General features: G+C 45.5%; 1 protein-coding gene across 1 annotated transcript in view; it reads right to left on the bottom strand.

Moving 5' to 3' along the window:
* COL4A1 (collagen type IV alpha 1 chain) overlaps nt 1-22,422 on the bottom strand; it is a 139,524-nt gene that overhangs the window by 14,966 nt on the left and 102,136 nt on the right. Inside the window, exons 23-43 of the mRNA XM_081084484.1 lie at nt 22,199-22,282; nt 21,311-21,381; nt 16,702-16,893; nt 15,968-16,136; nt 13,167-13,259; nt 12,975-13,079; nt 10,849-10,946; nt 8,960-9,110; nt 8,626-8,739; nt 7,545-7,712; nt 7,345-7,434; nt 6,331-6,483; nt 6,074-6,172; nt 5,872-5,961; nt 4,869-5,008; nt 4,270-4,396; nt 4,092-4,172; nt 3,474-3,572; nt 2,379-2,429; nt 1,066-1,251; nt 274-407 (exon numbers count right to left, since the gene is read on the bottom strand). Coding sequence (XP_080940610.1) covers nt 274-407; nt 1,066-1,251; nt 2,379-2,429; nt 3,474-3,572; nt 4,092-4,172; nt 4,270-4,396; nt 4,869-5,008; nt 5,872-5,961; nt 6,074-6,172; nt 6,331-6,483; nt 7,345-7,434; nt 7,545-7,712; nt 8,626-8,739; nt 8,960-9,110; nt 10,849-10,946; nt 12,975-13,079; nt 13,167-13,259; nt 15,968-16,136; nt 16,702-16,893; nt 21,311-21,381; nt 22,199-22,282 — 2,495 coding nt within the window. The remainder of the gene's footprint in view (nt 1-273; nt 408-1,065; nt 1,252-2,378; nt 2,430-3,473; nt 3,573-4,091; nt 4,173-4,269; nt 4,397-4,868; nt 5,009-5,871; nt 5,962-6,073; nt 6,173-6,330; nt 6,484-7,344; nt 7,435-7,544; nt 7,713-8,625; nt 8,740-8,959; nt 9,111-10,848; nt 10,947-12,974; nt 13,080-13,166; nt 13,260-15,967; nt 16,137-16,701; nt 16,894-21,310; nt 21,382-22,198; nt 22,283-22,422) is intronic.

The following is a 22,422-nucleotide window of genomic DNA, read 5'->3' as shown; positions in this document are numbered from 1 at the left end:
TGAACTGTGTTTTCAAGTGGTATAACATTTCTCTTTAATGGTCATTGTAAAACTAGACTGTAAAAAATGTTTAATAGTTGCCTACTGTGGTGCCAATAAAGATGGCTGATGACTGGCAAGAGAGAAGGAACTGAAGGAACTGATCCTGAGAGGATTTCTGAGTGGAATACATATGCGAGCGCGCATGCGCACACGTGCACACACACACACACACACACAGGCATATTATTTTGTGATTCTTTTCAAAAACAAGACCTATAAATGACAACTTACAGGCATGCCTTGGAATCCTGGGTCTCCCTTGGGTCCTGGAGGACCAGGGGCCCCTGGCCAGCCTGGGTTTCCTCTGTCACCTTTCAGTCCATCAATCCCAGGGAGCCCTGGAGGCCCCATTGGTCCCGGAGGCCCTAATGGGAGACACAAAAGTCACACATGTCAGGTGAGGGAGTTTTTATGTATGGGTGTCATTGGCCCATGGCTGTCATCGCTGCCATCCAACTGTCGCCAACTGCATATACAGCCACACCATATCTATGGTCAATCAACTGTCCCTAACTATATGTAGCAACACAGCATCAAGCTGTGTGAGCCCAAAGAAATCAAGGTGCCCTAGAAGGAAGAATCTGATCTGCTCTTTGGCAGAAAATGTTGATATAAGCACTGCCCTCTCGGTGTCCACAGGCCCTGTGTTGCTGGGTTCAAGGGCAGCGATGCTGCAGCAGTGCCCGTGGCCGTGAGGGGGAGGCCTGCCAGATGTCATCTGGCCGAAACAACCAGCACAGGTGCCATTCGTGCTCCAGCCCTTTCCCACAATCCTCTCTCCTCTCTCCCTTAATCATGTGTCATATATACTGAATCCCTTGACAGAAAGGACACAGAAAAGCATTGGCCCAGACCAAAACACAAAAGGCCCAATGTCTGAAGCAGTTTCAAGTTGAAATAAATGCTGTCAATGTCTAAATAAAACCTCAATCGAGAAAGTATGTATTTAAATCTCTTTTACACTTATTGTATATCTGTACCTTCTGATTCAGCCCCAGTTCTGCCCCTGGCCAGACACCTTACCTGGCAGGCCAGGTTGTCCCTGCGGGCCCCGGTCTCCTTTGGGCCCCTCCATGGGGCGGCCCGGAGCTCCCGGCAATCCTGGCTGTCCTTGCGGCCCCGGAGGACCCGAGAATCCTTTCTCTCCTTTGGATCCAGGAATTCCTGGGCTCCCAGCTAATCCTGGGAAACCCACTTCACCCTTTGAGCCTAAACAATAAAAACAGATTGAGATCATGAGAAAGGCAGGAAGAAGAGAAACCCCAGAATATAGGAGGGAGGGGCTGCCAGAGACTCCAGGAGGAACACTGGAGCTGGGCGCCCTTTCCTCTCCTTGTTATTAATTAACTCCTACCACAGCCAACCTAACGAGGAGTCAGCTTAGGATACCAGAGCCTGGCCCTCGTTCTTAGCTATTATTCTGTATACTTTTTAAAGAAAGTGCTCTATGCCAAAAGCATGTGAGTATATGCTCAGATAAGCCTACAGTCAGTAGCACTGCTAAAGTTAAAGGCTTGTTCCACCAACAGGCGAATGGATAAACAAAATACGTTATGTCCGCACCATAGAACATCACTCAGCAAGGAAAAAAATGATCTATTGCCACATGCAACAACACAGGTGAATCTCAAACTGGTTATTCTGTACGAAAGAAGACAGACTAAAAGTAAAATACTGTAGGATTCCATTTATGTAAAATTCTAGAAAATGCAAGCTAATCTATAGTGCCAAAAAGCAGGTCAATGTCTGGGGTCAGGAAGAGGCAGAATGGGGGATGACAAAACAGCACAGAAAACTTTTGGGGTGATGGGTTTGTTCACTATCTTGAATGTGGCGATATTTTCATGGGTGCATACATATATCAAGACAGTCAATCACACACTTTAAGTAAGTGCAGTTTATTGTTTGTCCATAGTAATAAAACTGTTTTAAAAGTTGTGTGTGTGTTTTTTTTAAGTAAGAGCTTTTAGGGGGAAAAAAAAGAACTACATGTTTAGTTTAAAATATATTACCCTAAACCTTCCAATAAAATACAAAAATTCTAGGATTATTTCAAGGTGATTAGGAAAAAATAAAAAGGGAAAGAGAGAGGGCCATCACCTGACCTGATCACAGAGCCCCCTCTCCTGACTCTCCCTCTGCCGTCTCACAAAGCAACAAATCCAAAACACAGCGCTCTGTGTCATGTGTTGTCACGGGCCAGAAAACATGCCCATTAGATTATTCCAAACCCAGTATCTACTGTCTATGTCCAACTACCTCACTGCAACTTTCACCCTGTTCTGCAGGCACCGTGTGCATCATCAATGAGTGGAAAAGGAAGAACAGTACGTTACCTTTGTCTCCTTTGGACCCTGGAAACCCTGGGACTCCTCTTCCGGGTATACCTGTAAGAGGAGGGCGAGAAGCAGTGTTCATCTTTCCTAAAAGAGTCGATCTGCAGGTACAGTACAAAACAGTACCAATACCCTGTACGATCTGCAGAACACAGAAATTAGTTAATTGCACCATGGGAGTGAAATTATATTCCTATAGTTGTCCTAAGATACCCTTGACAGCATAGATATAATATAGTACTTTTTCCTAAGTCCCTTTCAGCTCAGAACCATTATGACACTTAGCAGAAATAATCTGTACAAATGGGCACTTATTTCCTACAACTGTCTGGAGACTCACAAATTGGCTTTTCTCAGACAACCATCCAACTGACAACTATTCTCAAGAGAGGTGGGGAGAGCCAGAGACACTTGGGGAAGCAGCCCCCGGGGAGCCCACAAATGTGAGAAAGGGCTTCAGGGAAGATTAAAATGGGGGGAAGAAGGTGTGGAGGCATTTTTAAAGAATTCTTTATATAAACATAAGGTGCATAGAATGAAAAAACGAACTTAAAAAAGAGGCCGACACTAATAGCAATAAAAGCCCCTGGATGCTCCTCCCCAGTGACATTTTCCTCCTTCCATCTTCCTGACAATCCTGGCTGTCCTCCTGCTACCTACAAGCAGGCATGCAACTGTCACCCTCCAAACTAGCAGCCAGCACTGCTGCCCAAGTTGCACCTCCCACCCCATCAGAGACAGAAGCAGGTTCTGGAACAGCAAATATCCCTGGGACCATTAAAGAGGGAGACGCCAGGCAGAGAAGGCAGTGGTCTGGGCTTTTGATGTGTGCTCATTCACTCACCACCAAGAGCTCGAGCAGTTTCGAGGACAGATTTCCGTAAGTATTTGTGAGAGAAAGAAATAAACAACCCCCTTCCTGCCTTCTGTTTCCGGCCCAGACCTGCTGCCCTTGCCCACACTGATGTTTTCAGGGCTATAAGTAGGAATGGCCTTGGTGCCACTTGGTACCCAGCTCTGGTCTGTAAGCATCTCGGAGAGATGCTTACTGCAGAGAATAGTCCCATTCTGAACAGGAGCAGCAGCTGGACATACCTGGTTCACCCTTCTCTCCCGCCGACCCTGGAAATCCATCATTGCCGGGTTCCCCTTTCGGGCCAGGTGGGCCTGTCGCACCAGGCTGTCCAGGATGACCTTGAAGAGAAAGGTCATGTCAGTCAGGCATGGAACCTGTCACCACATGCTGTGCATGTGAAAAATGCTACATTCCCAGGCACACCTGGTGTCCCCAAGTTCACTCCTGACATCCCTCCACCCTGCTAGCAACACCACCGCTCCTGATGCCAAAATGATGGTGAGAGTGGAGAGAAAGTACATCAAACTCTCTTGCCAACCCATGTAAAACTCCTTCTAGAACCAACTGGGGTGGAAATAGCTATAAACCCCGTTCAGAGACTTTGATTCTAATTCCTAATGGGTGGCCAGACCTTGAAAAGGCCCTGTCCGGCCCCACAGGCTATTTGTTCATCTGAAAAGTGAAGTGATGGCCTTGGCTTGTCTCTGATCATCCAGAGGTCACCCAGCGATATCCTGGGCCCACAACTTGCTGTCAGGGAGGGTAACTCCCCGGAAGCTTGATGTCCCACCTCCCTGGCTATCACCTTGGCCTCTCTTCCAGGAGCCCCAGTCCGTGTTCTAAAAAGTGGTCTCTACCTGGTTCTCCTTTGACGCCAGGGACACCATCCAATCCCGGGAAGCCTTTGTCACCTTTTTCTCCAGGCAACCCAGGGCTTCCTAAAAGAAAAAATCAAGTACCAGCATGCCCATGACTTCGGGTTTTCCTTTGTCATCTCAGAAGCCCAAGCTCAGGGGAAGGCTCCAGCCCACCTACCTGGATAGCCAACACTTCCTGGTGATCCTTTGGGGCCCGGAGGCCCGGGCATGCCTGGGAGCCCGAGGCTTCCTTTTTCTCCCTTCTCTCCAGGACTTCCCGGAAAACCTGCTATGCCTTGATCTCCCTGTGAGTAAAAATCAGGGCCATTAATATTATATCTGCCCCCGAAACAGGTGTCTGTAGATGCTTTCCAGATCATCCTATACATTTTGGTGCAATAAAGATTGTAACGTGGGGTGGTTCGTGTCCAGCTTTCTAACCAAAGAATCCAAGTCCACACCTGAACACAGGCAAGTCCAACAACCCAGAGCACAGGAGCCACCTGTCGGCCTACTTCTCATGTTGCTTCACGCTCCCCCTCTCTCTTTCCTCCTCCGGTGACAGCTTGCTGCCCTTGCCTCTCAACAAGTTTCCAGATCTTTCCTTGGGACAGGGTCATGAATGGAAGTAGAGAAGAGAGGCAACTTATAATAAGTTGAGGGAAACTGTTCTCTGTTATGGGTCATTGAATGTGCTGAGATGCTTCCTGAAAATTCCTAGGGAAGGATTTCCACTTGGGTGATGGGAGGGGTGGTTTCCGTGCAGGCTGCTGTTACCTTTTCCCCAGGCTGTCCCGGAATTCCAATGCCAGGCCGGCCTGCTTGCCCCTTCTCCCCTTTCGCTCCTTTCTCTCCAGGTAAGCCAGGGGCCCCCTGCGAGCCGGGGATTCCAGGCACACCTTTCTCTCCAGGTGATCCTATAAACACGAACAATGGAAACGTAAATGTGTGAGGAGCAGGTGCTAATAATAAAAATTTAAAAAGCACCTTGACAGCCAGTCATGACGAAGGTAAAAGAAGATGTGTCCCTTCATTTATTCATCTGTAAGTCATCCTGGCAGATGCCAGTCACCCAACCCAGGAAAGCCACACAAGAAGACATTTCTGTATTTTAGAGACCATCGTTTCATAAAAAGAGATAAGAAATCTGCTTAGCATATTTACTTTCACAACCATGTGAGAAATGGTTTTTATGTTTTATATTCTACAATCAACTCTCATTATCTGAATGAATCAGAGGGGCGTGAGACAGGCCTTGAAAAGTACACGTGTGCTTGGTTTCGTAATGTACGTGAGTAGCCATACCTACTTACAAGTGAGTGCAACCAGAGACCTAGATGTTTCCTGTCTGGACGGTAACACTCTGTCTGCATTAGCACCCAGACCAAGCTGAGTCCTAAGCTCTCTGCCTTCTCTCACGTGCCTCCTCTCTGGCTGTTGTCATCAGAGCAAATGCTGACAGCAAAGTGCTGATGCCAGTTCAGGACTAGGGCAGAGGGGCCCAGAGAATTCTGCTGAGTTAACATCAAAGGGCTTTAGCGGCATGAGATCATCAGAAGTTGATGGTCTACAGCCCATGTTTTGTTATTAAATTGTGACTTTAGTTTTTTAACAATGCTCATAGTCTCAGCCAAATCCTATTCACCCCCAGCTAAGAGACCATAAAGAAATGAAGATATGCATTTGTGTAAAAGCCACATCTGCCTGGATTATGTCCTCAGCCTGCAGCAATGCATGTGCATGGGCTAAAAGGAAGACACCTCTCCTAAACCCAACGCACCTGGCAGGCCCATTCCACCAACCGATCCTTTTGGTCCGGGAAGTCCTGGAGAACCTGGTGTTCCGCTAATGCCTGGATCACCTTTAGGTCCTGAAATAATAAAGAGAAAAACCAAACAGGTTAATGCCTACGAAATGTGCCCATTAACATTTCCTCAGCATGAGGGACTGCCATGCCGGTGAACTTGAACTCCACTTCATACCTGGCTGCCCAGGATGCCCTGCTTGGCCGTCCTTTCCGGGCAGTCCTGGGGTCCCAGGGTCTCCTTGAGATCCTTTGTCACCACTTGGACCAACTTGGCCTACAGAACACACGTGACAAAATAGTGAGGACCCATGCCTACTTAAAATAGGGCAGTGTTGCCGAAACACGGGCTGGTTTGATATTACGGGTGGAGAACCAAACCACTGGTTAGGCAAGTCGTTCTATCTCCATTGTTAAAGCCTCCCTCCAGGTTACCTTTGTCTCCTGGATCTCCCTTTTCACCCTTCATGGTGTCCATGTCAGTTTTATCCATGGTTCCAGGCTTGCCAGGGAGACCAACAGCTCCTTTTTCACCCTTGACACCAGGGTCTCCCCTGGGTCCTGCAGAGCCCGGAAAGCCATGGTCCCCTGTAGAGGAAAGAGAAGACACCCAGTGAGATGTGACCAAGTATCTCAGAGGCAGTGACAAAGTGTGGCATTCTTTCTGGCTCGTGGAAACAACTGAGATAGAAAGTTTAAAGCACTAATGGACTATCCAGAAATGGCATTAAATGGTAAGTGTTACCTTTGGTTTTGAGTTACCTAGAAGAATCTGACCCAGGTCAATGAACAATAAAGCCACTTTCTAGAATTCATTTTTTGCTAACAATTCTAATATTTGTGACTTCACTTATTAGTTTAAATAATTTTGATTTTCTCTCCTCCCTAAATACCTTTATTACTCCTGTTCATGGTGCCACTCAATTCTATATAAACTAATAGAAGAGGAATTTTCCTGTTCTACTAAACAAATCAATCAATCACCATTTTTATGTCTCACATGCAAAGTCATTTTTTTAAAAAAAACGTTATTTTGGACCAAGTTAAAATAGCAAGATAAGAAATAAAAATTAAGACATGAATTTGCCCAGTTTGTTCATTTGAGTCTAAGGATTCAGTTCCTGTGACCTCACATGACTGAAGCTTCCACCATTTCTCAAAACACACACACACACACACACACACACACACACACACACAAACACAGAATCTCAACTGTGTCAATAACACCTGAAACTTGTCTCCTCTCTGATTTGTTGGCAGAGTACACACACTGTGCACCATGAATTCCTACTGTAAGAGGAATCTTCCAGATCCCTTGCTTGATCTTCTTAACTTCTTTCCTTTGCCTCTTGAAATAAAACATCATCTATAACCATTGCAGAATTTCCCAAGAAGCATCAAGACATAGACATCAGACAGGCCTTTCTGAAGTTATCAGATCCCTACCTTTTTCACCCGGAAATCCTGGCGTGCCCGCTGGTCCTGGAGAGCCAGGCTGCCCTGGGGTCCCCATGACGCCCATCTCTCCCTTGAGACCTGTGGCCAGATGGAAGGACTGTGAATGCTGATGACATATAGTGAGGGTCATGATAAGGTAAGGTGTTGCCTCAGCATCACTTTGGGGCAGAAGTTCACAAATCATTTACCTTGAAACCCAGGAAGTCCTGGCGTCCCCTGCTGTCCAGGAGGACCAGGAAGCCCCGACTGTCCAGTTAGGCCGGGGAGCCCTTGAGTGCCTTTATCTCCTTTGGGTCCTGGCATGTCCAGACCTGGGAATCCGGGGAAACCCTTCTCTCCTTTCACTCCAGGTGGGCCTGAAGGTGGGTGAAGAGCAAATAACCTTTAGCACAGTGGTTCTCAACCTTCTGGCCCTTTAAATACAGCTCCTCATGTTGTGACCCAACCATAAAATTATTTTCGTTGCTACTTCATAACTGTAATGTTGCTACTGTTAGGAATCGTAATGTAAATATCTGATATGCAGGATGGTGTTAGGCGACCCCTGTGAAAGGGTCGTTCGACCGCCAAAGGGGTCGCGACCCACAGGTTGAGAACCGCTGCTTTAGGAGAATTTACAGGTGTGTGCAATACACTTCAGTGAGCTTAATTGCTACTTTCTGCAGAAAGTATGTGAACCCTCCCCCGCTGGAGGTTGGGCTGGTTGTCACCTTCCCAGAGAGAGGTGTTTGGGGTCACTGAGGCAGTTGGTGGATAAACAATGTCCCAAGAAAAAGTCCCTCCTTTCTGCCATCAGGAGTCAGTAATCAGCATTCGAAACACCACCCCATCTCTCCGCAGTGTTTAGACCTAAGCCTAGCTTCTCTTCGCACTTTTCATTGATTGTCTTGCCATAGTCCACCATCACTGTCTCAGTTCTACAATTATTATCAAAGGCAAAGGAAGCTTCTAGAAGTCGACTCAGATTATTCACAACTTATTAACTCTTCCATGGACAGATAAGATATACACACCCTCATTTTGAATTTGAAAAAGTTATCGACTGCACAATAAAGGGGAGGTCTTATAAACCAAGCCCCGTGGAAGAAGAAGAAAGACACTTGTGACTACTTTTAAGCAAACAACCAAACTTATTTCCACAAATAGAATTTACTTTTCGCCTTTTTAGTCACAGATTCTGCTAACTTCATGGGAAACTCCAGCATCAGCTCCTGTGCCGTTATGAATATGATTTGGGGAAGAAATCATTCTGGATGAATGTCACATCACCTGAGGATCCTGGTGGTCCCTGTCTTCCGGGGGGGCCCATCAATCCAGGGGGACCAACTCCAGGAACTCCTGGAGCTCCTTTGGGACCCTGTAATCCAGGAGGTCCTGGGTCACCTGGTTGGGAAGAAATTGTGAGTAAACTGCATGGGGACCACAGCATGTTTCACAGCACACACTACCTACTTGTACAATAAGCCACAGCAACAGAAAGCCATATACTCTAGGCCTTTCATCATTCATTCACCAAACACTCAGAAGCTAATAGGTGCTCTGAGGACACAAAATAAACAGACCCAGTCTTTGCCACAGTCCAGATTTACTTGTAAGAAGTTACCTCTGATTCCCTGAAGGCCGGGGGGTCCGATGGCTCCATGCTCTCCAGGAATGCCTGGTCCCCCGATGTTCCCCTTCTCCCCAGGTGTGCCAGGAGTGCCTGGAAGACCTGGCGCTCCTTTGAGTCCTGGCAGACCAATCCCGGGCTCTCCCTGGAAAGTCCCAAACACAGAGAAGCAAGTTCACCAGCAAAGCCCATGATTTTATCAGCCAAGTGCAAAAGTGCAGACTGTTAACTGATTCCGTGGTGCACTTAATAACACCTGCCCAATCCGCTTCCATCTGCAAAGCTTCCTCATACCTACTATGTCCTTTCGATCTCACTATGAGCCAAAAAGGTAGGCAATTTTTATCGTTTTCATTTTACAAAGAGGGAGAGGCAACCCCCCATCCCCCACCCCAATCACTTGTCTGAATATGATTGGTGGCCCAGCTAATAGATATTTTCATAAGAAGAGGAAAAGTTCCAGGACAGGAACAGGACACCCTTTATGTAGTTTTTGCTTTAATGAAGGCTTTCACATAAAATTAAACATTTAAATCTATTTATGAGTCAAAGGGCTTTGACAAATGCAGATGGTTAAAAATAAAGGAAGTATCTTGAGGGCCCGAGAGTGCTTTCCAAACAGCCCCCATGTAGGCGCTGACATAGGCTGTGTGAAGCAGTAGGTGGCCATTATGTCCATCACAGTGCCCTCTGGTGTCCACTGTTGGTCACAACTTCCAGATGAGGACTCTGGACAGGAGGGGGAATCCTAGACATCCCAGCAGGAAATTTGCAAAATGCCAGGAACTCAATCCAAGGGATATTTGAAAAAGTACAGTGTTTTAACTCATGAGCCAAATCCTTAATTCCATGTGCATTTGGTGTTTACTAACCACAGAGTTAAAGTGATCCACCCGCCACCACCACTGACTAATGTTCAACTCAAGTGCAGGTTAGGAGTGTTTTATAAAGATAGATTTCCGGATGCCTCTCTTCTGTCTTAGCCACAGGGAGCAGGGACACCAGGAAGTTAGGTGTTTCTCAGGAAGGAGCTTCCCAGGGTCACTGAGGAGCAGCTGCCTCCCCGCACCCCTGCCCGGTCCCCACAGCTTTCCCTGCACTCCTCACAGAAAGGAAATAGACCAGCGAGTTCTATATCGACAAAGGACTGCCCTTGGCCCTTTCTCCCTTTTAGGACTGATGCGCTCGGGTAATTTCACTTCCCTTTCTCACCATCAGAACAGAAACGGATCTATCCAAGAGTCAGTTACACTTACTGAGCAGAATTTCAACTGTGAGCAAGTGGACAGAGGGGATGTATGAGGGTAAGGAGAGTCCTGAAGTGACACTAGCCCAGGGGTTCCCAACCAGGGCCATTTTGCGCCCCTCCCTCCCCCGGGATGTCATCTGGTAATATCCGGAGATATTTTTGGTGGTCACAATTAAGGTGGGTGTGGTGTGCTCCTTAAGTATCATGGGGGAAGCTGCTAAAGATCCCAAATGTTTGGGGCAGCCCTCGCCACAAAAAAATCACTGGAGCAGCAAGTTAATAATGCAGAGGCGGAGAAACGCTATGCTAGACCTTCCTGAGGGGCTAGTACATCTTGTAGGACAATGGCTTTCAAACAGCTTTCTTCTGCCACCCACAATGAGACAGACATTGTATGTTGAGATGCAGTATACACACAAGCAAGAACATACTCGTAAAGTGGAAACAGATGGTTTTCCCCAAAACAGTTACTACTATGTGCTGTGTTCTTGGGTATTTTCTACTCTATGCTATTTCATTAAAAACCAAACATGCTGATCCCATAGAGCCCGTGAGATTACTAACCCACATTGTGTGTGTCCAATTAATCACAAGGGTGGAGGACATAGCCATCCAGAAAACACTCAGTACCCACCTTCTGGCCGGGCGGACCTGGGTTGCCAGGGAAGCCATTAATTCCTGGGCGACCTGGATTCCCAGGAAGTCCCAGATCTCCCGGCAAGCCATCAACACCTATTTTGAAGAAACAAAATAAGAATGAATGTAATAATGCTATTTCCCACTTTCTTCACTTCTTTCACGCTTGCTCAGGGGTAAACTGAACTGATTGGAGGTGGCCAACAAAAAGGAAGCCCCATAGAGGTGGTTCTAAGAGGAAGATGAGATCATCTGGTCATGGCAGTGCCACCAGGGCCACCTGGGGGGCAGCTCGGGGGCCGTGGACCACTCAGACCAATCCCAATCCTTCCTTTCTCCTACTCAATGACTTTTTCTTTCCCGTCCTACTCCCCCAAAACAAACACAAACACCTTGGCGTTAGCAGACTAAGAATGGCACTTTAAACTCTCACTACCCAAGTGTGGCCATGATTTGAGAACAGTGCTGTTGCCCTGCTAGAGAGCTATGGAAGCTGGTCCACATTTTCCCCAGACCCTTTGTGATTCCTGGATGCATTCAAGTTTGAGAAGCACTGGTTCTCAAGTTGGGCTGCACCACACTGGAGGCACATGGCGACATGTAAAGACTGGGTCCCAACTCAAAGGTTCTCACGGCTTTCACACAGCTGCCCACATGGCTCCCGTGTGCAGCGAAGTCTAAGAGACGCTGGTTTACACCCCTCCTGTGGGCTGCGGCGGTCCATGACCTGCAGTCATTTATGAGTTTGCAGAAGCACACACCTCAATGGCACCTGCTGTGGGGCTGTTGTGCTGAGGGGTCCCAACAGAGAGTAGACCTAACCGCCCACCAGCATCTGCACCTCCAAGCAGCTTTGTGAGATGTGGGCAAAGGGCTTCTAATGAAGACCTTTAATCAGTTAAACTTTACCTGTCATGATGGCAATGCTATGGCTCTCATATGGAATAGAGTGGGGTCCGTGGACATGGAGAAGGCCTCTGCCTTCCCCCATGAACTTGGAGGGTCATTAAGGGCCTTCTGCTCTTTACACCTGACAGAAGTAACCACGTACATGGGTGGTTATTATGTGGCTCTAGGAGGAAAGAGGCTGCTGTCTCTGGTCCGCCAAATGTCTAGGCTGTAACCATGACAGTAGGTGTGATGCATGCCTCTAGACCAGGGGTGGGCAATCTTTTTGACTCGAGGGCCACAATGGGTTCTTAAACTGGACCGGAGGGCCGGAACAAAAGCATGGATGGAGTGTTTGTGTGAACTAATATAAATTCAAAGTAAACATCATTACATAAAAGGGTACATAAAAGGTTTTTTTTTTTTTTTAGTTTTATTCATTTCAAACAGGCCGGATCCGGCCCGCAGGCCGTAGTTTGCCCACGGCTGCTCTAGACAAAAAGCCAGGAGGCTGGACAAGTCTTTAAACTCAGTTTGGGCCAAATGGCCAGTGAAACTGGGGCCATGATGCCCATCCAAATGGGAAAGACACGCCCCCTATCGTTCATAGCACCTTCGCAGTCCTGACCATGTTCGTCATGGCAAGTCTATAGGCCAGGGTCTACCTGAAGGACTAGTTGAATAAGAAAGCAACAAAAAAGAGTGAAACTGTCCTCTTTACTTCCTTACAACTTTCAGAAAGAAGTGCTGGTTCTAAAATGTCAGCACCCTGTGGGGATACTAGCCCCATGTGCAGAGAGGCCTTGCCATCCCCGCACCTGCCCATGACCTTCCTTCCGACTTCCAAGGCCAGTCAGCTGGAGGTGCCACTGGCTGTGTATTTCCTTCACTGATGACAGAGAATTTCCTCTGGGTGAGTTTAAATGCATGTAGCATCTGCCAGCTGCCCGTGCAGCTTCCAGTCCCCTAATATTCCAACTCCACCAACCAAATCACTGTGTTGCAGGCACCATTTCACCCATGGCTTTAGTGACTGACATCACTGCACTGTGAGGTCATGAGCAAGCCTTCCCATATCTGCACGGTCACTACCCGCATAGCGTCTTCATGTCCATTGCCTTGTACTCCCGTAAGTTCAAGTAAAGGTGACCAGAGAGAGCACAGCCCATGGTGCTGACCAGCCAGGGAATGAAAGCTACGGTCCCACTCATGGTTGAGCTCATCCTGCAGGCTTACCTTTGGGGCCTGGAGGCCCTGGAAATCCAATCCCCGCCTGGCCGACAGTGCCCTTCTCTCCTGGGAGGCCAGGCCTTCCTGGGGGTCCAGGGAAACCTCGGTCACCTGTTGTGGGCAAGACCAATGATCAGCATGAGAAAAACCTGAGAATGTTCCAATTCCACCTCCAGGTGAAGTAGAACTTAAAAGTACCTTGGGGCCCTTGGAAACCTGGGGAACCCGGAAGTCCATCTGCTCCAGGGGGGCCAGGTAAAGGCATGACCCTTCCTGCTTCACCCCTGAGACCTGCGGAAAAAAAGCAAGGACATCGCGTGAGCCCAGAATTGCGTCCTCTGAGCGCACTGTGTGTACCTGGACAGACACCTCCATCTGCACACCTCCATTTCCTCCCTCTATTTTTCTAGAATCTCTCACAGAGTGTTGTTCCTCCTCACCCCAAAATGTATGTCCAGAGTGACCTAGATTTGTCTGACTAAAGAATTCCTTCATGGTCCAAAGTAAGAATCAAGAAAAGCTGAATGGCCTGCCATGACAAAAGGTGAGATGGGCCTGGGGAATTTCTTCTTTAGTCTGTCTCAAAAAGTCAAAACACTTTTACTGTTCTCTCTCAATTTCTCAGCCAGTACTATTTCTGAGTTGCACTGAGAGCAACCTAAATTATGTTCATCTGGTGGTAAGTTATCTTCACAACGTGCCAAATGGATGGTTATGCATTACTGGTAACAGTGCAGCTGGGCAGATGTCTGCTGTCAAGACCATCACAAGCTAGGAGGTGCCAGCCCAGCCCCCAGGACATTCGTGCACAGGAGATGCACTGGGCGTCAGGATTTAGCTATTAAGAAAGGACTAAAGGGATCATCTCCAGGAATGTGTGCAACAACTCTTCACATGCCTTACGAGAATTCAAGATACGTAGGGCCTCCCAGTGACAGCCAACACATTCTTGAGCTATAGAGTATAGGAAATGCCTCCCGACTGATTCCAACACGTATTTGCTATCAGTTCTACCCCAGATGGAGACTTTTATGGTCACCAGAGTAAACAGAGTTCTGGCGGATCAAAGAAGGTCAGGTTTCTAATCCAAAAGCTGAATGGGTCTGGGTGGCCAAGAAACTCTACAGAATATGGAAAAAGACTAACCGCACTGCCAACAATGCCTTCTTCCCCATCCTACCGGGATGTATCTAGATGTACCCCAGGTGGTTTTTCTGATAGTAGTTTCTGGCCAAGAGGAAGGTCTGATTCCATTTTGTAGCTCTGCAAGTTTTCAGATCCCAGAAGTACAAAGAACACTTAATATGTAGATTTGGGGATCAGGAGCTGAAGGGAAGTGATCAGTGGTCTCTTTTCTAATACTGGGGATCTTTCTAAGTCAAACTCAGTATTTCCCTGCCCCAAAGGAGTGACAAAAGAGACATTTCTTACTAAAGAGAGAACAATTATCAGTGGAGTCACAATTTGGTGCTAAGTAATCAATGTTCTCACAAACAATGAGAATGGTAATAATAACAGATACATTAGGATGCTAAACTTGGACTTCCATCGAAGACTTTCTGGGTCAGAATGCTTATGAACTTTATATTATGTCTTAATAAGGAAATAGTTCCCAATAGGCATAGGAATTGATAAAACTTGGGCTAGATGTATGGCTGACGACAGAATTGGCAAATCTGTAAGCAAGAAAGCCATAATGTAATTGCTTCTACAGAGTTCTTGTTGGATAGTTTGATTATCCAGCTACTTAGTTATGTTTTTCAATGTTTACTAGTCACACACTTTTAATCACCCAAAGTCCTTTCATTCATTGTTTACAGCTTTGAAAACATGTCTTAGTGAAGCACACTTCCTTTTCTCCTTTTATCCAAGCCATTCCCAGCCTCTCCTCTTCCCATTCCAGGATTTTCTAGGGAAAGATGTGAGTGTTCCATTTCTACCCTAAGTCATATTCTACTAATAACTTATTGGGAACCTATGTGTGCAAGACCCGGAGCTTTCCCTTGTACACCTCTGTCCCTGAGCATGCCTGTGGGAAACCCACACATAGTCCTTTCTCCACGTGCTCTGCCAAACCCTGGACAGTGAGCTCCAGGGGGGCAGGGCCATGTCTGTCTTGCTTATCATTCTGATCACCACTTAGCATAGTGCCTGGCACACACAGTCACAGAAAAAAACAGTCAGCAAGTGACTAAAACCAACATGGAATTAAATATCAATAATGAAGTTGACACTGTTATAGAATTAATCAACAGGCAAGGTATACTCTGTGGGATATCCAGAAGCCAAAATGGACTGACTGTGCCTGGGAAACACTGAAAACAGATGAGGGGAAAAAAAATGGGCTTATGTTGAAATCACTCCCACATCAAAGGTTGACTTTAGCTGGTATAGCTATATATTTATTATAAGGAAAATCATCTATATATTCAAATGTTTTTAGCCCAATCCTACATACTATCTGGCCCATCCTATATCATAAAAGCCTAATATGCTAAGTGTCTGGTGATCCAGTCAGCCATTCAACCAATCAAAGCATAATATGCTAATGATATGCTAAGGCCACTCAACCAATTGATCGCTATGACATGCACTGATCACAAGGGGGCAGACACTCTAATCGGTAGGTTAGCTTGTTGCTGGGGTCCAACTGATCGGGACTGAGCGAGACAGGCTGGACATGCCCTGGAGCCCTCCCGCAGTCCCTCCTCAGTGGGCCAACCTCCCATGTCCCTCCCTGGCCCTGACCCTGCACCACTGGGGTCCCTCGGCCTGGCCTGTACCTTCTCGCAATTTGGGCTGAGGGACCCTCCACCCCAAGTGCACACATTTCGTGCACCAGGCCTCTAGTCTTATATACAAATGAATGTACAAAAAGGCCAAAGAAGGACTTGCCCAGATCACCTCTGGAAGAACTGAAACCAAACCCACATGCCCACATCACTGAGTCCAGGACCCCTGTGCATCTTTGTGCTGCACCTGAGGTCCTCGGGCCTCACCTGGCTGGCCGGGGGGTCCAGGATTTCCCGGGAAGCCCGCTTGTCCTTTGTCACCAGCGGGGCCACTTGGGCCATACCCTGGAGGCCCAGGAGGGCCGATGTCACCACGACTGCCGGGAAATCCAACTCCTCCGGGGGGGCCACGGTCTCCTTTTAATCCTGCTGAACCCTGAGATGAAACGAAAAAAAGAAATCTTATTAGAAGACATACCAACACTCCTGTCCATGTCACATTTTTACACACTCAGTAGTAAATAAGTACCAGGGTTTAACTGGCTTATGCTATTTATTTACTGTAACCCTTCTACAAAGATCAACTTGTGGTTAATAAATGAAACCAGCATTCTTTTCTCTAAGTTGAGCAATCATCCTCCCTCCCTTATCCTACATCAGGAGACACTTCAAAGAGTGAGGCATTTATATCTGGAATCTTCTTATAAAAGATGACCTGAACACCATTCACTTGAAACTTCACCACCCTTCCGACATGAGAAAATCTTTTCAGTTCCCCCCAATACATCAGAAGACAATGATCCATTATTATCTCATTATCAAGTCAACATCATCAACACCACCAGCATAGGTTTACAGGCGAGTTTTCCCATGAGCCATGAAATAAGTTCACTTATGACAATTAGCATTTAAGTGAGAATATGTAAATATGATACAAATTATTCTCATTATTTGCATGGCCATTTGTACAGTGCATGTTCAGAGTCTGGAAATAAACATACCGGGGAGCCTTTGGGGCCGGGCAGACCTGGATGGCCATCTCTTCCAGGAGACCCTGATCTGCCTGGCATGCCGGGTTGTCCTGGGAAGCCTGGGTCTCCTTTGTCACCTTTGAGTCGCATGTCGAAGTAAATCTCACCAGGCTCTCCCTTGGCTCCTGGCTGGCCCATCAGCCCTGGTGAACCTTGAGGGCCCTACAAGGACAAAGCTTTATGACACCCCTGGAGACATTCATCCATGGAACACACAAGCATGGCTGGTTACACAGTCAATACGAAATCAAGAAAATTTTAACGTGTTTAGATTTCCTCATTCATTTACTAGAAGCCATCCAATAGCTATGACAAAGCCATGATCTGACCTCACTTCTTGTAAACACTTCAAATATTCCTTTTAGGGATTCTGAACAGAGACTGGAATACAAGCGGGGGAATAATGGTATGGCACTGGGTACCCAGCTCGTGGAATGGTTCTTAGGTAGCCTTCTTGCCCCTTACAACTGTTAAAACATTCAAAAGAACATTTTAGCAACTGTTGGAGGGCAATGAATGTGTAAGGTCCTGGGCCCAGGAACTGGAGAAATGGCTTCTAGGTGGAGATGGTGGTTAAGAATCAATGAGGGCTGGGAAGAGCCATGTTTTCTCTAACTCTAGTCACTGTTGAAATTGTCCAGGTTTAAGCTTACACTCCAAATTCTGGAGGAGAGGTTTCCAGGGCACTGGGAAGACAGGAAACTCTGGGAAGGGAGTGCAACAGAATCGACTTTCCCAGGAGACAAACAGAACATTTTTCAGTTCCTGGAAAGTCAAATCTGCAAGGCATGCCCACACCTATAGAGGGTTTCTCCACCAGCCACTCTGAGAGTTGGGGTTCACAAGGAAAATAGCCAAGGTTGCAAATAATTGTCTCCTTAGCTTGTTCTCTTAGGCCTGCGAGAGAAATCTCTTTAGCCTCCCTGCTGACTTGGCAGAATTTAAAACTCTTCACAATTCATTTAATTTGAGTTCTTTTTTATAAACTCCCTCTCAAGCAGTTCTTGGATATCTGTGAATCACACATATGTGTGTCAATGTGTAATATATATGTCTCAAAGAAAGGCATTAGAAGACAAAAGACATACCAAAATGCATACAATATTTAGATTTAAGAAGTGGCTACCATTTATTAAGCGCATACCATGTGTCCCAATCATTGGTATGTATGTATGTATGTATGTGTGTGTGTGTATGTGTGTGTGTGTATGTACATACATACATATATATGATTCTTATCCTAATTCTGCAGGAAAAATATTCAAAGCACCTTTTAGCAGATGAGGGAGCTAATACTCAAGATAACAGTCAGAAAGTCTTATTTCTGGTTGTACTTTATCCCCACACCACATGAGCACTGAAGAGTCAGGTATTATCTCATAAAAGCTGCCTCTACACAAATGTGGAGATGAGGCTGGCAGAGGTTCCGAGGCCTGCTCAGGTCAAACAAGTGGTAAATTTGGGACTAACCTAAATAGGGCTGAATCATTTTCCTGCCCATATTGCTTCCTCCAAGCTGAAACAATGCCAGCTAAGGAATGAGCAGCTGCTCTTTCAATACCAAACATGGCACAGTTGTACCTTCTTAGATGCACAATCAACACCATCCAGTGTGCTCCCAGAAGCCTGGAGAGTCGGCAACAAGTCTGCACTGTCCAATACTAGTTAAACATTTAAATTAAATAACATTAAAACTTCAGCTCCTTAGTCACACTAGCCACACTTCACAGACTCAATAGCCACCACTGATGAGTGGCTACCAAACTGGACAGCCCAGGCATAGACATCTCTATCATGGTAGAAAGTTCTCCTGGACAGACAGAGCTGGTTGGAACTGACCCTGAGCTCGACGTGCCCCTTATAACAGAGGATACTTCATTCAGATGTACTTGGCAAAGGTAGAAGATGCTCAACCTATCTGCTCTTGTCCCAAGAATGGGAACTCTTTATCTCTACCAGCCACCTACTAGAAAGGTTAGCAGAGGGTCAAGGAAATTTCATTATCTAGTTGCAAGGTATTGTGGTATTTTGTAGCTTTTTCCCTTGGGTTAATATTAGCTCCTATGCATCCTTAAACCTCAGCTAAAGCTAGAGTCCTCTGTGAAACCTTTCCTGATAGGTAGAGCTGCTTTTTCCTGTATCGCCATGGTGTAACATGTGGTTCTCGTTGTAAAACTTGCTTTGTTTATTAGGAACTTTTGCTTGCACATCTGTCTTTATACTAGTCTTTCGGGGCTTTGAGAGCAGGACCAAGGTTTTCTATCTTTGTGTCCTTAATGTCTGCAACTAAGGAGATATTGGGGAAAGTATATGTTGAACTGGTAACATCCACCAATAAAAAATAAATACCAATGTAAGAAATTATTACCAATGTATATTTTTCTCAATCCAGAAGCATCATTATGTTATTTTACAGTGATTATTCAGAAATATAGTTTTCTGATACTGTGAGCAAAGGGTGAGAAAATATATTTTTTTAAAATAAAGATGACCTTGTTCACTATCATTCAAGGGAGGAATCTGGATTTTTTTGAAAAGGAACATCTATGACCCTAGGCTATCTCATGGGGTTACTTTGCCACAGAACTTCTTAATCCTAAGCAATTCAAAGGTCTTTTGATCCACATCCCTTAAGATAAATATGGAGGAAATCAAATAGCGCCTTGAAAATTTAGCACTGGCTGCACAAATACAAGAAGATCCGATGGCTGTGTGGTCTGCTTCTAAAAAGTGGTGCCCCTGTGGGGAAGCCAGGAGGAGTTCATTTCAATTACCCGCTCCCAGCAACCAGAACCTGCCCCTGCAGCGCGGGCTTCCACATCTGTCAGGAGCCAGACTCTTGTGATCTGTCCTTCTTCCCCAAAATCAAACACTCAGCTTTCAAAATAACATGTCACCGAAGTGCCATCTACATCAAATGAAAACTCTGAGCACTTCATCACTTTCTCATTTTAATCTACATCCGGGTATACTCCATGGGTTCCTGAGTACCTCTTTTGGCCTCCAGCCAAATCTGACATAAGAACCACACTTTTGAGCTAGTTAAACCATACAGCCTCAAATAAAAGGAAAATTACTCTCTTCTAAATTAAATTATTTACCCATAAAACAATTTTTAGGCATTTTTTCCCCCATCTACAGAAAGCAGCTCCTGATGGGGAAGGCATAGGATTAAAATTTTTGTGGTATGTTTTCTTTACTTTCTTCTTTATCATGACTTCTACTCAACCATCCTTCTCTCTCATCTCCTTCCCCTTTATCCCTTTTTATTAGATTTGAGGCTGGAGAAATGGATGTCTGGACTAGGTTTCGGGCACAGTGGAGGCAGGAAGGATTCCAGAAAGGCCAAGTAGATAAAGACTACGTCCAGAGGTTAAAAGCATCCTTTACTGCTGCCTTCAAGGTTTTTCCGCCTTTGATCACCACCACAGCCAGGGCTTCCCAGCGATGGGACCTTCTAATGGATTTAGAAATATTTTAAACAATTGCAACTTCTAACTTATCTCCCCAGGCCCAGGGAAGATCTGGAAAGCAGGATCTCAAGACCCAACTTCAAAAGGAGAAAACTATTGCTAAATCCCAGCTGTTTCATTCCCATTTCAACTCCTTTTTACCCTGACCCGCCTTTATAGAAGCATCCTGTAATATTTTTTCTTAAATATGAATGTTAAAGTGCTACAACAAAAAAGAATAATGCTAAAGACTTGAGGTTCAATTTATGACAAAAGGAAAGGGAAAATGGGAATGAATGTAATTTGTAGGAACTAGTTAATGCTTACAGAACTTATAAGAACCAAGAAAATATGAAGAGAGCAATCTCCTAAGGTTCAAAAGCTTTAAACATATAAATGCATAAAGCTAATTATATGAAATAAAATAATGTCCTTCAATAGTTAAGATTATTGCTATTCTTTTCAATGGCTTCTTTTAAAACATACTAGAAGAGCTAAGAAGCTGTTATTTTGATTAACTGAAAGGTTTCACATCCATATGATTGAGGTATTTCATTTTAGATAGAAAGAAGCATCTTTAAAATAGAGTTTGGTGTTAGGAATTTTCAAAATATGTATCTGTTAGAAGAAGAATAAAAAATATTTCAAATCCCTAGAAGTACACAGGTCAGTTTCCCTCCTTCTCTCCCTAGAAACTATTGGTGCTAAACTTATCCATGAACATAAGTTTGTAGATTATTTAGAATGATAAGCAATAATTGTGCAGAAGGACAATTCAACTCAACAGTGTCGCTGCTAAGAGGTAACCCTTGGCGGCATCATTTGTTTCAAGAACTCCCAGAGACCCTGCGGGAAAGGGACACACCAGCACTCGGCTGCACCTGGACACAGGTGCGTGGCAACTGAATTCTGGCCAGGTGAGAAGAAGGGCAGTTGAGATGCTGGTTCTGGATTCCAACAGTCCTGCTCATTCTCAGGGGAATGAGTGAAGAGGAACACAGGGAGTAATTCTAGACTGCTGGACCAAGAGATACTTTTACCAGCTCCCAAATACGGCAGACACTGTATTGCAAATGTAAAAATATACACCTTCTAATATGGCCATGAACTCAGACAGGCATACTCACAGGCAATCCTTCCAGACCGTCCCTGCCAGGTAGACCTTTCTCGCCCTTGGGCCCTGGCTGCCCCGGGAAACCTTTCATAAAACACAGAGAAAAAATTACAGCACATTATTGATGAGATACTTTCTAATTACTCAGAAGCTTTTTAAATTTTTTTGAGACTTAAAAGAACAAAAATACAAGATTCAAAGTACAAAGGTCTTTATACAAAATGAATGATGTTTTAAGAATCTCAAAAAGGAATAATGAGCCAGGCCATGGTGGCTCAGTGGTTGAGGGTCAACCCATGAACCGGGAGGTCATGGTTCGATTCCTGGTCAGGGCACATGCCTGGGTTGTGAGCTCGATCCCCAGTATGGGGCAAGTAGGAGGCAGCCAATCAATGATTCTCTCTTATCATTGATGTTTCTAACTCTCTCTCCCTCTACCTTTCTCTCTGAAATCAATAAAAATAAGTATTTTTTTTTAAAAAAAAGAAAGTAATAATGAAAATGCTCAAGATGAGCTCAGAAAGGGAAAAGTGACCCCAAATGCACAAAGGTAACAGTGAAGTGGGATGGCTCTGAGTCGCCTCACCCCGCCCCAGACCACTTCCCATAACAACATTCAGTTAACTTCTTTCGAGATGACGAAATTTGCAGAGCTGAGTAAGCCATATGTTGCTATCCTTTTATCAGGACATTTTAATGACAGTGAATTTATAGGACATTTTGATAATTTTCAACAAAGTGAACACATCCCGGAAGTTGAGCATAACAGTCTCATTATTATGCTTTAGTTCTGACTGCAGAAAATCAGGTCTCTCGTGGAGTTAAGATACATCTCACCGTGAAGGTTCCAGCCCATTGAAGCAAAATCTGACCTGGTCCCTTTCACATGTGGGGGTCTTACCTCTATCTCCTGGGGGCCCCTGTGGCCCGGGGGGTCCACGAAGTCCTGTTGTGTCACAGACAAGGCAACCCTCTCCTTTTTGACCTAAAAAAGGAAACACAGGGTACTTTTATGTAACGCGTGAACAGAAGTCCCTGCAGTGTGGTGACAGAATAAAAGGGCAAAGAAGGCCGTCATTTTAATAGTGACGCATTCAAATGTGTGCTTTCTCAATTACCTAACCC

Source organism: Myotis nattereri (genome assembly GCF_964212035.1).
Source record: "Myotis nattereri genome assembly, chromosome: 2".
In the NCBI taxonomy this organism is placed as follows: Eukaryota; Metazoa; Chordata; class Mammalia; order Chiroptera; family Vespertilionidae; genus Myotis; species Myotis nattereri.
Note: the sequence above shows the minus strand (reverse complement) of the source record. Positions and strands in the feature narration are given on the sequence as shown.